Here is a 15,348-nt window from a genome sequence, read left to right as displayed (position 1 = left end):
GAACAACAAACACACAAAACCTCCGTGTGTGTGTGTGTGTGTGTGTGTGTGTGTGTGTGTGTGTGTGTGTGTGTGTGTGTGTGTGTGTGTGTGTGTGTGTGTGTGTGTGTGTGTGTGTGTGTGTGTGTGTGTGAACGTGATGTACGGAGGCTGATCAGTGTCACTGCACTTTGTTTTATTTCTGTCGTTTTTCTCAAGTTCTGCTAGAAGCTAAGAATCTGTACGGAGGATCGTTAGTGACCAAACACTGAGCAACAATTAAATCATAGATAATTCTGGAAATAAGAAAAGAGGAAATGAAACATAAAAGAAATTGAATTAAACCTTGATAACAGATAATACAAAATGGTAAAAACTTTTAATGGTCTAATTATAATGAAAATGTGACTTTCTTTCGACACCAAATGAAATCAATCAAACTCATAATACTAATAAACTATAATAATAATAAACACTTAATGTAGTTGCTGTAGATTCGAAATGGAAAGAGTTTGATGTTGGCTCAGCTGTTTGGTCGTGAATGAACCTCTAGTTTTCTGTCTGATGCTGGAAACTTAGTTTGAATCCGTCCACATCGTCTTCGTCACTGATGAAGAAGAAACGTTCATGTGAAATGATGATCGATCAGCTGGAGGAGAAGGTGTGAAGTGTCAGGGACGAATGAGAATTCACCTCTTCATCTCTTCTCCTCTTCTCCTCTTCATCTCTTCACCTCTTCATCTCTTCTCCTCTTCACCTCTTCACCTCTTCATCTCTTCTCCTCTTCACCTCTTCATCTCTTCTCCTCTTCTCCTCTTCATCTCTTCACCTCTTCATCTCTTCACCTCTTCATCTCTTCTCCTCTTCATCTCTTCTCCTCTTCATCTCTTCACCTCTTCACCTCTTCATCTCTTCTCCTCTTCTCCTCTTCATCTCTTCACCTCTTCATCTCTTCTCCTCTTCATCTCTTCTCCTCTTCATCTCTTCTCCTCTTCATCTCTTCACCTCTTCACCTCTTCACCTCTTCATCTCTTCTCCTCTTCACCTCTTCATCTCTTCACCTCTTCATCTCTTCACCTCTTCATCTCTTCATCTCTTCTCCTCTTCATCTCTTCTCCTCTTCATCTCTTCTCCTCTTCATCTCTTCACCTCTTCATCTCTTCTCCTCTTCATCTCTTCTCCTCTTCATCTCTTCACCTCTTCACCTCTTCATCTCTTCTCCTCTTCTCCTCTTCATCTCTTCACCTCTTCATCTCTTCTCCTCTTCATCTCTTCTCCTCTTCATCTCTTCTCCTCTTCATCTCTTCACCTCTTCACCTCTTCACCTCTTCATCTCTTCTCCTCTTCTCCTCTTCATCTCTTCACCTCTTCATCTCTTCACCTCTTCATCTCTTCACCTCTTCATCTCTTCATCTCTTCTCCTCTTCATCTCTTCTCCTCTTCATCTCTTCTCCTCTTCATCTCTTCACCTCTTCATCTCTTCTCCTCTTCTCCTCTTCTCCTCTTCATCTCTTCACCTCTTCATCTCTTCATCTCTTCACCTCTTCATCTCTTTATCTCTTTATCTCTTCACCTCTTCTCCTCTTCATCTCTTCATCTCTTCACCTCTTCATCTCTTCATCTCTTCTCCTCTTCATCTCTTCACCTCTTCTCCTCTTCACCTCTTCATCTCTTCACCTCTTCATCTCTTCACCTCTTCTCCTCTTCACCTCTTCATCTCTTCTCCTCTTCACCTCTTCATCTCTTCATCTCTTCATCTCTTTATCTCTTCACCTCTTCTCCTCTTCATCTCTTCACCTCTTCATCTCTTTACCTCTTCATCTCTTCACCTCTTCATCTCTTCTCCTCTTCATCTCTTCATCTCTTCTCCTCTTCATCTCTTCACCTCTTCATCTCTTTACCTCTTCATCTCTTCACCTCTTCACCTCTTCATCTCTTCATCTCTTCTCCTCTTCATCTCTTCTCCTCTTCATCTCTTCACCTCTTCTCCTCTTCATCTCTTCTCCTCTTCTCCTCTTCATCTCTTCACCTCTTCTCCTCTTCATCTCTTCACCTCTTCTCCTCTTCATCTCTTCTCCTCTTCATCTCTTCACCTCTTCACCTCTTTATCTCTTCTCCTCTTCACCTCTTCATCTCTTCTCCTCTTCATCTCTTTGGTTGTTGAGTTGGAGTAAAAACACATCAACATGCAGTTACTCGTTGATAACTTTTGAAATAATGATTTATTTATGGTTTTATTTACTTATGAATCTGAGAATTAAATAATATATTAAAGTGAAAACAATGAAATCACCACAAATTCAAAAAGAAAACCGTTCATGAACAGAAAAGACGTTTATAAAAACGTATCCATCAGTTTCTAAGTATGAAAATGTCTCAGTTTGTCTAAACAGTTCAAACCTGACGCCAAGAAAAAATTGTTTAAGATCGGGATTCGTTAAGATCAGGATTCGTTAAGATCGGGATTCGTTAAGATCGGGATTCATTAAGATCGGGATTCGTTAAGATCAGGATTCGTTAAGATCGGGATTCGTTAAGATCGGGATTCATTAAGATCGGGATTCGTTAAGATCAGGATTCGTTAAGATCAGGATTCGTTAAGATCGGGATTCGTTAAGATCCCCTTCCTCCTACATCTTCTTCTCCTCCTCCATCTTCTTATTCTCCTCATCTTCCTCCTCCTCCTCCTCCTCTCTATCTCATGGAAAAGTTGAATCTGTCGACGGCGTCGTTCATTATTTATTTGACTGGAGCAGAGACACGATCAATAATCCTTCTGAGTGATCGTCTGTTGTTCGATGCTCTGAACTCTCCTCACGTCACCTGATCACCACGACCTCTTGTTGTCATGACGATGTAACCTCAGACCATCACCTCCCTCCGTGATTCTGTTTGTTTCTTTGAAATGAAATGTGACGTTTGACCCCGTCCGTCCATCTTCTTCTTCGACTCGTTCACAAACACGGCATGCCGACGGACGCAGGGTGCGGACTCCACCTACTGCTCGGCTGTTTGACCTCTGACCCCCAAGTCGTATTTACTCAAAAATCCAGTCAAACTTTTCGCACTGTGCAATGTAACGCAGCGTAGGATGACTTTTTAAGTCGCGACCGCTTTCAGCTCCTCGTCTGTATCCGAACTTTGTAAATACACGTTGACATTGAGAAGCCATATTGTCGTCGTGCTGACGGCCTCGCTAGCGCTCGCTGTGGATTAGGACACTTTGGTTTAGATATTTTAGAGCGAAAGATGTCGACTCGACTGTTTTATTTATTCTTTTCGTCCTCGTTTCTGTGAATTTTTTGGGGGCTTTGCTGCGGCTGAATGTTGCTGCCAGCTCGCCGACCAATAGCTGTACATACTGTCCACTTCCTGTGAGGTTTTGGTCGTAGTGAAACTTTGACTCTGTTTACACCTGCTATTAAAATGTGTTTCAGGTAATCAGATTACAATCAGACAGACTGAGTAAACAGGAAGTAGTGGTGTTGTTCTTCAGATGCCTGAGGTCAGCGTGAAGAAGGAAACACGGCAACAGCTTCAACTTCTTCTGTCTTAGTTTGAACCAATCAGAGGAGGACGTGACGTCAGCTGACTCAGATCTCCGTGTGGACACATGTTGACTCCAGCTGTGGATCACGTATGTTTTAATTTCAGCTGTAAACTGAGTCACAAACATGTTTGTATCATTCGGAGGCGTAGACACAAAAATAAAGATGAGTGAAACTCATTTTGATCGTCAGTGTCTGTTTTTACTCATTTCAAGTTAAAATTTCCAGGATGTTTAATAAGATGAAAACTCCTGAACGGAAACAAACATCTGGATTCTACTGGGGATTCTACACAGATGTTTAGAATATGTACATTAAATTATATGTACATTTATATGTTACTACGCTTTAATTCATTTATTCAATTCCCTTTACAAATATGGAAGACAATTTCTGCTAAATTCTAAAATAAATAAAACAGAAAGGTAATGATAAAGAATGACACAATAAGTAGATATTAATCAAAAGAAATGACAAAATAGGTTTATATATACATAGATGTAGATATTTATATAGATTTATGTAATCGAGATATTTCCTACTGTTCCCTGAACGCAGCACAGGTATTTCCCGCGGCCGCGCCCCCAGGTGACGGGCTTTAAATAGACCGGAAGCCGCAGGTGAGAGACAGACAGAGAGACAGAGACAGAGAGAGACAGGTGAGGACTTAGAGAGAGAGACAGAGATACAGAGAGACAGAGACAGAGACAGAGACAGGTGAGGACTGAGAGAGAGAGAGAGAGACAGAGACAGGTGAGGACTGAGAGAGAGAGAGACAGAGACAGGTGAGACACAGAGAGACAGGTGAGACAGAGACAGGTGAGGACACAGAGAGAGAGAGAGGTGAGGTGAGACACAGAGAGACAGAGACAGGTGAGAGGCAGCAGGACACCGGGGACAGACCCCATCTTGTCCCGTCTGTCCCTCACCAGACCCCGGCTGGGTACCGACCATGTCCCCGCTGAACAGCACCGACGCGCCCCCCCTCACCGAGCTGAGCTTCGAGCGGCGGTTTGACGACACAGGATCGATCCTGTGGATGAAGCTCAACTGGTCAGTGACGTCATTCACCTCGAACCTTCACTGGACTTAGTTTCATGAGGTTATATTTACTTATTTTATATTAAACATTATGTTACGTCAATTTCGTGTTCGTGTTGCCTGGTTCCCGGTTGTGTTTCGGCATCGATCCGGTGAACGAACCGGCCGTGGTCATGACACAGTTCCACCTGAACCGGTTTGTTCGATACTGAAGCTGAGAGCTCGGACCCACACGAAGCAGGAGGCTCCTGAGGTTCTGCTTCTACAGAACCTCAGGAGCCTCCTGAGGTTCTGCTTCTACAGAACCTCAGCACCTCAGCACATTGAGTTTGAGCCGAGGTTCGTCATTTAGGAACCTTTTGAATTTAAGGTTTAATTTAATGTCTCAGGTTTGAGTGACGTGCTGGAAACAGGTGAGTCTCAGGTGGATGACGTCACACCTGTCACATTCCAGCTACACAGCTTCAGCCCCGCCCACAACTGATGATGAAACCGAATGAAATTGTTCATTATGTAAAAAAATAATATTTTTAAACAAATCATTTTATTATAATATATATATATATATATATATATATAATCATTATTCACAATGAAGCTGTTTAACTCCTGATATAGAAACTACAGTTGTGACTAAGTCACAGCTTTGATACGTGATAACAGCATCATGGTATTAATTAAGTTAATTATTCAATTAATAAAAATAACTCATTTTATTCATCTTCAACTTTTTAACAAATTAATTCAAGTTAAAATACTAATTAACCAAAACCACTCGTGTTGGAGGATTTCTGTCGTTCGTGCAGAAATAAATTAACAATTTTAGAGGATTTGATTATTTACATGATATTATCATGTGTTCATTATTGATATTATTATTTAAGGTTTTAAATATCAGTTTTCTTCAGTTTCAGTATTTTATTACATCTCTTTGAATTTGTCAATGTTTGTAAAACTAAAGATTGAGTTTGTTAATGAATAAAACAGTTTATTAAAATAATCTTATCCTGGAAATCCAACATAAATAAATAAAAACCGTTGAGAACAGATGTATTTTCAGTTCCTACTCTTGTCAGTTAAGTGTGAGTGTGTTGTCATGACGATGTCTTGGTACGTTAACTGATCATTTAGTTAATGAAGACACGTCTTGTTTTTTTTAATCTTTTTCCTGCAGGAACAAATCCTTTGTGTTCTGTGCTCTTTACGCCGCCCTGGTGTTGGCGGGGAGGAACTACATGAGGCCTCGACCCAGACTGAGCCTGCGGCTGCCGCTCGTCCTCTGGTCGCTCAGCCTCGCCCTCTTCAGGTGAAAAGAGACGTGAACACTTTAGTGTGTGAATCATAAACTTCAGCAGTTTGTTCACGATGTTCGTAGACTCCGTGTCCAGAGTGAAGTGAAGCCTGAAACCTGTCTTCTGTGTAGTGACCAGCAGGGGGCGACTCCACTGGTAGTTTCTATAGATTATGATCATTTAGAGTCAAACAGACCATAAAGCACCAGATATATTGGGGTGGATACCACAGTGTGATTGACAGCTAGTACCGACTAATGGGTGCAGGTGTAGGTGGGCGTGTCCTCGAGCTCTTAGTCAGGCTCCACCCCCTGCTCGTCCAAGTATGGTTACTTCTGGTTTTAAGAATACCAGTGTTTATAAACGTCCCCTCCGAAAACAACACACGATCAAACTCAGTAACTGAGTAAAAGTACTCAGTTACTAAATACCTTCACTCCATTACCTTTACATACCAAACATCTGTAAACAAAACCTCTGATCAGCTGATCAGGTCTGACATCATCAGTGACCAATCAGCTGCTGATCAGCTGTGACGCTGCGTTCAGGTGTCGTTCTTCAGATCGTAACTCGGAGAATCACAAAAGAAAACTTTTCAGTCAGTTAAAAAAAGTCTCTGATCTGAGAAGATGTTCTAATGTGTTCTCATACGTTCCACCATGTTCTCGTGTGTTCTGTCTGTGTTCCACCATGTTCTCATACGTTCTCCTGTGTTCTGCCTGTGTTCAGCATCATTGGTGCGGTCCGTACCGGTTCCTACATGTTCCACATCCTGAGCAGCAGTGGGTTCAGGAGTTCTATCTGTGATCAGAGCTTCTACAGCGGACCAGTCAGCAGGTTCTGGGCGTACGCCTTCGTCCTCAGCAAAGCTCCGGAGCTCGGTCGGTTCTTCTCCTCGTTCTCATGTTCTCTGTTCGTTACATGATCATTTTTTCTCTCGAACTTTTACTGGGTTTTAAAAATCTGAGAAGTTTCATCTTCACCAGATTCATAAATGCTGCTTCTATTTATTTGTTGTGTTTATTTGTTTGTGTTGCAGGCGACACAGCGTTCATCGTGCTCAGGAAGCAGAAGCTGCTGTTCCTCCACTGGTACCACCACATCACCGTGCTGCTCTACTCCTGGTACTCTTACAAAGACATGGTGGCCGGCGGCGGCTGGTTCATGACCATGAACTATGCCGTGCACGCGCTCATGTACAGCTACTATGCGGCGCGCGCCGCCGGCCTGCGCGTGCCGCGGCCCTTCGCCGTGCTCATCACCAGCGCTCAGATGGCTCAGATGGCGATGGGGCTGACGGTGTGCGGGCTGGTGTACGGCTGGATGCAGCAGGGCGACTGCCACTCGCACGTCAACAACCTCGTGTGGGCGTCGCTCATGTACCTCAGCTACCTGCTGCTCTTCTCCAACTTCTTCTACCACACCTACCTGCGCCGCCACGCCCCCGCCAAGACCGAGTAGGAGGGGCCAGGAGGACGGATTCAGTGACGTCAAATGAACGATAGAGGAAACAGGAGGTCACATGATCCTCCAAACAATCACAAACAGTTTTATGTTGATCAATGAGTCGATGATCAGTTGATCGATCGAGTTTCACCAACAAAACTATTCATGAGGCGAAGGAAGGCATCTGATTGGCTGCTGGATGAGTTCACGACAGTTCCTCTCTGTATTATTGTCATTTATTTATAATGTTTGTTATGTTATTGTGTTACTAATGTAATTGTCGGTGTGTGATTGAGTTTCTGTCGGAGTTTGGAAGAAAAACGATGACGACAGGATTCTGGATGAAAACATCGGTCATTGAAGTTTGTGATGAAAAAAATATTTGATTTATTGTTAATAAATAAAGTTTTAAATATTTATGCTTCGTGTTTAAATTTTTTATTACAATAAGTTTCATTGAGTTTAAACAAAACAAACTGTACGTACACACGTGTATACATTTATATTCAACAGCTGAGTTTGTATAATGTATATAAACATTCACCCCCCCTTTAATGGACTGTTTGGGGGTTAAGACCTGGTGTGTGTGTGTGTGTGTGTGTGTGTGTGTGTGTGTGTGTGTGTGTGTGTGTGTGTGTGTGTGTGTGTGTGTGTGTGTGTGTGTGTGTGTGTGTGTGTGTGTGTGTGTGTGTCAGGGTTGTTGTTGCTTCATCTCCCTCCAGCTCTTCCACAGCAGCAGATCTCGACTCTTCCCCAGAACGACGACACATCGTGGTAACTTCAACCCGTTAAACTGCCCCACGCCGTCGTCTCGGCCCATCGCCAGCAACATGGTGACGTTACCTAGCAACCAGAGACGGCATCAGTCAGCCAGCGGCTCCATCAGGTAAGTTAAACAGACAGGTGTGTGTACCTGTGTGATAGGACGTCAGCTCCTTCCCCCTCAGACTGTTAACGATGTTGCTAACAGCGACAGCGGCGTGCAGTTGGGCGTGGTACGCCATCTTTGGCTCTTTGACGTCAGTGCAGTCGCCCACGGCGTAGACGTTGGTGAAACCCTGAACCTGCAGGTGCTGGTTGACCTTCAGAGCGCCGCTGTCGGCCATGCTGGCGGCTGTGAGAGAAAACACACCAGTCTATGGCTGCTGCGGAGTGACCTTTGACCTCAGAGTCACACTGAGGTCACACTGAGGTCACACTGAGGTCACACTGAGGTCACACACTTACGTGCGTTTCCTTACAGAAGCTGGAGTCGTACGCTGCAGAGTTGACCTTTTGTCCAGTGCAGCAGACGATCAGATCCGTGGACAGAGTCTGTCCTCGCTCCGTTGTCACCTCCATGTTCTTGTTGGTGACGTTGAGCTGCAGCTGTGACAGGTTGTCCACTTTCTCACCTGTAACACACACAGACAGGTGTGTGTGTACAGGTGTGTGTTACAGGTGTGTGTGTGTGTGTGTTACAGGTGTGTGTTACAGGTGTGTGTTACAGGTGTGTGTGTGTGTGTGTTACAGGTGTGTGTTACAGGTGTGTGTGGTACAGGTGTGTGTGTGTTACAGGTGTGTGTTACAGGTGTGTGTGTGTACAGGTGAGTGTGTACAGGTGTGTGTTACAGGTGTGTGTGTGTACAGGTGAGTGTGTACAGGTGTGTGTTACAGGTGTGTGTTACAGGTGTGTGTTACAGGTGTGTGTGTGTACAGGTGAGTGTGTACAGGTGTGTGTTACAGGTGTGTGTGTGTACAGGTGTGTGTTACAGGTGTGTGTGTGTTACAGGTGTGTGTGTACAGGTGTGTGTGGTACAGGTGTGTGTTACAGGTGTGTGTGTACAGGTGTGTGTGGTACAGGTGTGTGTTACAGGTGTGTGTGGTACAGGTGTGTGTGTTACAGGTGTGTGTTACAGGTGTGTGTGTGTTACAGGTGTGTGTGTGTTACAGGTGTGTGTGTGTTACAGGTGTGTGTGTACAGGTGTGTGTTACAGGTGTGTGTGTACAGGTGTGTGTTACAGGTGAGTGTTACAGGTGTGTGTGTTACAGGTGTGTGTGTACAGGTGTGTGTGGTACAGGTGTGTGTGGTACAGGTGTGTGTTACAGGTGTGTGTGTGTTACAGGTGTGTGTGTGTTACAGGTGTGTGTGTACAGGTGTGTGTTACAGGTGTGTGTGTACAGGTGTGTGTTACAGGTGTGTGTGTGTTACAGGTGTGTGTGTGTTACAGGTGTGTGTGTACAGGTGTGTGTTACAGGTGTGTGTTACAGGTGAGTGTTACAGGTGTGTGTTACAGGTGTGTGTGTACAGGTGTGTGTTACAGGTGTGTGTGTACAGGTGTGTGTTACAGGTGTGTGTGTACAGGTGTGTGTTACAGGTGAGTGTTACAGGTGTGTGTGTTACAGGTGTGTGTGTACAGGTGTGTGTGGTACAGGTGTGTGTGTTACAGGTGTGTGTTACAGGTGTGTGTGTGTTACAGGTGTGTGTGTGTTACAGGTGTGTGTGTACAGGTGTGTGTTACAGGTGTGTGTGTACAGGTGTGTGTTACAGGTGAGTGTTACAGGTGTGTGTGTTACAGGTGTGTGTGTACAGGTGTGTGTGGTACAGGTGTGTGTGGTACAGGTGTGTGTTACAGGTGTGTGTGTACAGGTGTGTGTGGTACAGGTGTGTGTGTACAGGTGTGTACAGATGTGTGTGTTACAGGTGTGTGTGTACAGGTGTGTGTTACAGGTGTGTGTGTACAGATGTGTGTGTTACAGGTGTGTGTGTACGTGTGTGTGTTACAGGTGAGTGTTACAGGTGTGTGTGTACAGGTGTGTGTTACAGGTGTGTGTGTTACAGGTGTGTGTGTTACAGGTGTGTGTGTACAGGTGTGTGTGGTACAGGTGTGTGTGTTACAGGTGTGTGTGTTACAGGTGTGTGTGTACAGGTGTGTACAGATGTGTGTGTTACAGGTGTGTGTGTGTACAGGTGTGTGTGTTACAGGTGTGTGTGTACAGATGTGTGTGTTACAGGTGTGTGTGTACGTGTGTGTGTTACAGGTGTGTGTTACAGGTGTGTGTTACAGGTGTGTGTGTACGTGTGTGTGTTACAGGTGTGTGTTACAGGTGAGTGTGTTACAGGTGTGTGTTACAGGTGAGTGTGTACAGGTGTGTGTGTACAGGTGTGTGTGTTACAGGTGTGTGTGTTACAGGTGTGTGTGTTACAGGTGTGTGTGTACAGGTGTGTACAGATGTGTGTGTTACAGGTGTGTGTGTACGTGTGTGTGTTACAGGTGAGTGTGTTACAGGTGAGTGTGTTACAGGTGAGTGTGTTACAGGTGAGTGTGTACAGGTGTGTGTGTTACAGGTGTGTGTGTTACAGGTGTGTGTGTTACAGGTGTGTGTTACAGGTGAGTGTGTACAGGTGTGTGTGTTACAGGTGAGTGTGTACAGGTGTGTGTGTTACAGGTGTGTGTGTTACAGGTGAGTGTGTACAGGTGTGTGTGTTACAGGTGAGTGTGTGTGTACAGGTGTGTGTGTTACAGGTGAGTGTGTACAGGTGTGTGTGTTACAGGTGTGTGTGTTACAGGTGTGTGTGTTACAGGTGTGTGTGTTACAGGTGAGTGTGTACAGGTGTGTGTGTTACAGGTGTGTGTGTGTGTACAGGTGTGTACAGATGTGAACGTACCCAGCAGCAGCTCCACTCCTTTCTGCAGCAGAACTTCTTTGGCCTGACGTCGGACGCTGGGCAGCAGCTCCGGGTCGGCCAGCCCGATCCTGGAGTGAATCAGAACCACCTGAGAGAGGAAGAGGAAGAGGAAGAGGAAGCTATGATGATGAAGAACACGACAAAATACAAATCGATTCAAAGTGAAAAGACGTAAATTTATCCTGTGACCTTCACAAAAAGTTCATCACCTTCTTCTCTGGATGCTCCGTCTTGATCTCAGCAGCCATCTCCACACCGGTGGACCCCCCCCCCACCACCAACACAGAGTCTGCAGCCTGGACCTACACGCACACGCACACACACACACACACACACACACACACACACACGTTAATGACCTGACCTCTCTTCAGATCCTCAGTGTTCGTCCCGTCACTGAACCTGTTTAGTGAAGTCCTCATAAGCCCGGACGCCGCTTTGATACGACGCCTCCGTGTTAAACTTCCCAGGAAACGGTCCATCGGTGCCGGTGCACAGGATGAGGTGAGAGAACGGGACTTCCTGCAAACAAATAAACGACTGATCATTGATTATATTGACGACATTTGCCCCAAACCGTTTTCTCTGAGTTTGGCTGTTAGCAGAGGGTATCTGTTAGCCTAGCTTAGCACAAAGACTGGAAGCAGCTGGGAACTGTCCTCACCCTGCCCCCCCGCAGGACGACCGTCTGTCTGTCCACGTCGACTCGTTCCACTCGACCTTGAACGAAACTGTCTCCGAACGTGTCTGCGAACGGGATGAAGGTTCTCTGAGCGAAGCCTGGAGACGACAAAGGTCAAAGGTCACACAGGAAACATTCATATTTTATATATTAAAGATGTTGTTTAAAACCTCTGAATCACAATATGTAACATTAATCAAAATAGATATTTAAATAACGATGAAAACAAAAGTGAATTTACATTTAAAATCGAAACAAATATTTCAAAAGTAAAACCAAATACTCAAAATGTACTTTTTTAAAAAGCTGCGAACTACTGAAGAGTTTGAACCACAAACTTTGTAGAAATGATTTATTTAGATAAATCTTCTGTCACACTCATCAATAAATAAATTCAGATCTGTGAAAATAAAAACATTCAAATGAAAGTGGAAAATATTTTTTTTATAATTCAATAGAAAAATAGAAAAATGCTCATATTAGCACTAATCATATAACTAATAGTAAAAACTAGTTAGTGGTCTAGTTAAGTTTAGTTACCGGGCTGCACCGACGCTCGCAGCGACGCCACATTGTGATGAAAAGCGTCTCTGGTGTCGATCAGAGTGAAGTTCAGGGCCCGAGACTTCAGCTGCTGGGCCGCCGCCACGCCCCCGAACCCCCCGCCCACAACCACCACGTGCACGCTATCCACTGACGACACCTGACCGCCCATTTCTACACACACACACACACACACACACACACACACACACACACACACACACACACACACACACACACACACACACACACACACACACACACACACACAATATCACATGTAACCAGTATGTTTTATGCTGAAAGGGACAGAAAATACTAGCCTGTAGGATTTAGTGACATCTAGTGGTGAAGGTGCAGATAACAACCACCTGAGTTACCCAGGACCTTCACTCATAATGGAGTATTACTATACTCTAATATTTATACTTTAGCTTGTAATGGAGTATTGTACTGTGGTATTACTTTTACTTTGGGAACATTTTATTATTATATATTATGTGTACAGGTTGATGTAATCCAACACTACTTGTAGTGGTGAAAGTAACTAAGTACACTCATGTAGCTGATTACAAATGAGGGTACATGTGACACTTTGTTATTGACGCGCACGTGGAGCTGATCGATAAGTTGATTGACAGTTCTGACAGATGATCAGCTGATTCGGATTCAGGATCGAACGTGTGGCATCACGTGGCCTCAGATACACTCACCCGCTCCTCGCGCGCTCCTCGCGCGCTCCTCGTTCACCGCCGCTCGCTTCCGGGTTTGGTGGAAGTGAGGGGAAGAGGGCGGGGCCATACTGGTGCTGCCTTCAGGTGCTGCAGGAAATATTTGATTCATTTTGAAAAATGTTCAATTCCTGGATAGAAACGTTCAAATATTAAATAATAAAACTGATAAAAATATGTGTGAAGATAATTCTGACATCAGGTTAAAAAAAATGTCTTTCCACGGAATATAAATTGTGACTAAAATGAACAAGGGAATGACGTGTTCACGTTCACAGTGTCGTGACGTCAGTTAGCAGGCGTCTCTGTGTGGCAGCGTCCTCCAGCGGCGAAGCTGCAAACTGCACCGTCACTTTTTATTTTCTGACTCATCAATACCCAGAAGTGACACAGGGACAGCCCGGAAGTTAAAATAGATATCAAAATAAAACTTAATTATTACAATTTATAACTTTAATTAAACAAGATTATAAAGGTAAAGATGTGAAGCATCAGCATCAATAGATCACACATGTAATAACTGTGTGTGTGTGTGTGTGTGTGTGTGTTGCTGGTGCAAGTTCAACGATAAAACAGATTTGTCTTTATATGTAATACACACACACACACACACACACACACACACACACACACAAATAAGTAAATTCAAACATAAATCTGTTTATTTTGGACACAAAGAAAAGCTTCTCTGCTTTTACTGTGAAACGTCCGAGCTGCAGTTCCGCCGGTGTGTCCCGGTGTGTCTGCTGGTGTCGGTCAGTCGGTGGCTGCTCCGTTAGTTCATGTCGGTGTTTTAACGGAGAAGGTCCGGAGCACGAGAGGAAACATGGAGGAGCCGTGAAGAAGAAGAAACACGTAACTAACGTAACTAACGTAACTAAACTAACTAGTGATAGTTACCGGAGAAGTTTTTCTAACGTGTTGTATGTTGTGTTGAAAGATGTATTGAAAGATGTGTTGTATGATGCATGTTGTGTTGTATGATGCATGTTGTGTTGTATGATGCATGTTGTGTTGTATGATGCATGTTGTGTTGTATGATGCATGTTGTGTTGTATGTTCGTGTGTCCGCGGAGTCTCGAGTCTTTTGTCCTCCCGGCTTCGTTCCCATGGTGAAGCTTCATCAGCTCGCGAGACTCTCCGGAAAGAGCCGAGAGCTGCTCGGGGTTTCCCGGCGAACAGTCACGTTACTTTAAAGTTACTTTAAAGTTACTGTTACGTTTCAGTAAAGTTTAAATAAAGTTTCAGTAAAGTTTAAATAAAGTTTTCGGAAAGTTACACAACAATGAACTTGTACTTATGATCACAGGTTAACTTCAGGTTCCCAGAGAGAGAACACGGAGTTGATGTTGTGATGTTGTGATGTTGTGATGTTGTGTTAACAGTCGTGTGTTAAACAGTGTTGATCTGTGGTGAATCTGAAAGAGATGATGGTGAATCAGTTTAATGGGGGGGGGGGGGTCTCAGCTTCTGTTTCTGATCCAAAGCTTTTATTGTGACACAAAGAAATAATCAACTTTATTATAACAGTCAAAATCACAGATTTATTTTGACAGTCATTAACCACAGGAAGTGGATTTGATGGAAGCTTTTATTTTGCAGGTTCTGATGTAACCAGGTGGCTGTGAATGTGATCTGTAGGATTTGATTGGTCATTTAGTCCATTCACCATTTGTGATTTGTGGTTATTCAATTTCAGAACTCCCATCATTCCTTGCAGTGAGGCAGTAACTAGACTCAGAGCTGTGGGTCATGTAGAAGTGATGAAGAATTTCATGACTCTGGAGAAACTATGACAGAATGTGAAAAGAAAATAGAAGATGTCCGAGAACAGAACCCTGAGGAACGCCTCCAGTGTACAGAGCAGCGTCTCCTCAGTGAAACGCCGCTTCACTGCATCCTGTGTTTTGCTCCTACAGGTGTCGGTGTGGCAGCGTGATGCGTCGGGATGGAGGAGGCGGAGCACAGCCACCACGTCGCTCAACTGAAGGCTGAGTTCGATAGCTGCGACACGACGGCAACCGGCTTCCTGGACCGGGAGGAGCTGACGGCGCTCTGCCACAAACTGCAGCTGGACGCTCACCTGCCGCTGCTGCTCAGCACGCTGCTGGGAGAGCGAACCTACGCCAGGGTGGGTGGGTGTGTGTGTGTGTGTGTGTGGGTGTGTGTGGGTGTGTTTCTGTGTGTGTGTGTGTGTGTGTGTGTGTGTGTGTGTGTGTGTGTGTTTCTGTGTGTGTGTGTGTGTGTGTGTGTGTGTGTGTGAGAGCGTGTGTGTGTGTGTGTGTGTGTGTGTTTCTGTGTGTGTGTGTGTGTGTGTGTGTGTGTTTCTGTGTGTGTGTGTGTTTCTGTGTGTGTGTGTGTTTCTGTGTGTGTGTGTGTGTGTGTGTGTGTGTGTGTGTGTGTTTCTGTGTGTGTT

The 15,348-nt window shown here is 44.5% G+C and overlaps 3 protein-coding genes across 7 annotated transcripts in view; 2 read left to right on the top strand and 1 right to left on the bottom strand.

Annotated features, from left to right (window-relative positions):
* The first annotated feature begins 4,350 nt into the window (after window positions 1-4,350).
* LOC117775759 (elongation of very long chain fatty acids protein 6-like) lies at window positions 4,351-7,454 on the top strand. Its single transcript, XM_034609173.1, has 4 exons — window positions 4,351-4,580; window positions 5,743-5,874; window positions 6,590-6,741; window positions 6,900-7,454. Exons 1-4 carry the CDS (start codon window positions 4,480-4,482, stop codon window positions 7,319-7,321), a joined length of 807 nt encoding a protein of 268 aa, XP_034465064.1. The 5' UTR covers window positions 4,351-4,479; the 3' UTR covers window positions 7,322-7,454.
* A 495-nt stretch (window positions 7,455-7,949) lies between these two features.
* On the bottom strand, window positions 7,950-13,000 carry LOC117775758 (apoptosis-inducing factor 2-like). 2 transcript variants are annotated; one of them, XM_034609172.1, is made up of 9 exons: window positions 12,926-13,000; window positions 12,199-12,375; window positions 11,641-11,756; window positions 11,379-11,498; window positions 11,186-11,278; window positions 10,956-11,064; window positions 8,548-8,700; window positions 8,220-8,420; window positions 7,950-8,149 (listed from the first exon to the last, which is right to left on the bottom strand). In XM_034609172.1, the coding sequence occupies exons 2-9, from the start codon at window positions 12,371-12,373 to the stop codon at window positions 7,998-8,000; spliced, it is 1,119 nt and encodes a 372-aa protein (XP_034465063.1). In that variant the 5' UTR covers window positions 12,374-12,375; window positions 12,926-13,000; the 3' UTR covers window positions 7,950-7,997. The 2 variants fall into 2 exon arrangements, with proteins under 2 accessions (XP_034465063.1, XP_034465061.1); XM_034609170.1 differs by having other exon boundaries at window positions 12,915-12,929.
* Window positions 13,001-13,662: 662 nt separating this feature from the next.
* Window positions 13,663-15,348, top strand: part of LOC117775753 (ninein-like protein) — a 24,696-nt gene continuing 23,010 nt past the window's right edge. For 3 of the 4 annotated variants that reach the window (XM_034609163.1, XM_034609162.1, XM_034609161.1), the window contains exons 1-2: window positions 13,663-13,796; window positions 14,852-15,063. In XM_034609163.1, coding sequence (XP_034465054.1) covers window positions 14,881-15,063 — 183 coding nt within the window. In that variant the 5' untranslated portion in view covers window positions 13,663-13,796; window positions 14,852-14,880. The remainder of the gene's footprint in view (window positions 13,797-14,851; window positions 15,064-15,348) is intronic. The other variant, XM_034609160.1, reaches the window with a different exon arrangement.

Source organism: Hippoglossus hippoglossus, chromosome 15 (genome assembly GCF_009819705.1).
Source record: "Hippoglossus hippoglossus isolate fHipHip1 chromosome 15, fHipHip1.pri, whole genome shotgun sequence".
Classification (NCBI taxonomy): domain Eukaryota; kingdom Metazoa; phylum Chordata; class Actinopteri; order Pleuronectiformes; family Pleuronectidae; genus Hippoglossus; species Hippoglossus hippoglossus.
The sequence above is the reverse complement of the archived record's forward strand: the minus strand, read 5'-3'. Positions and strand labels throughout refer to the sequence as shown.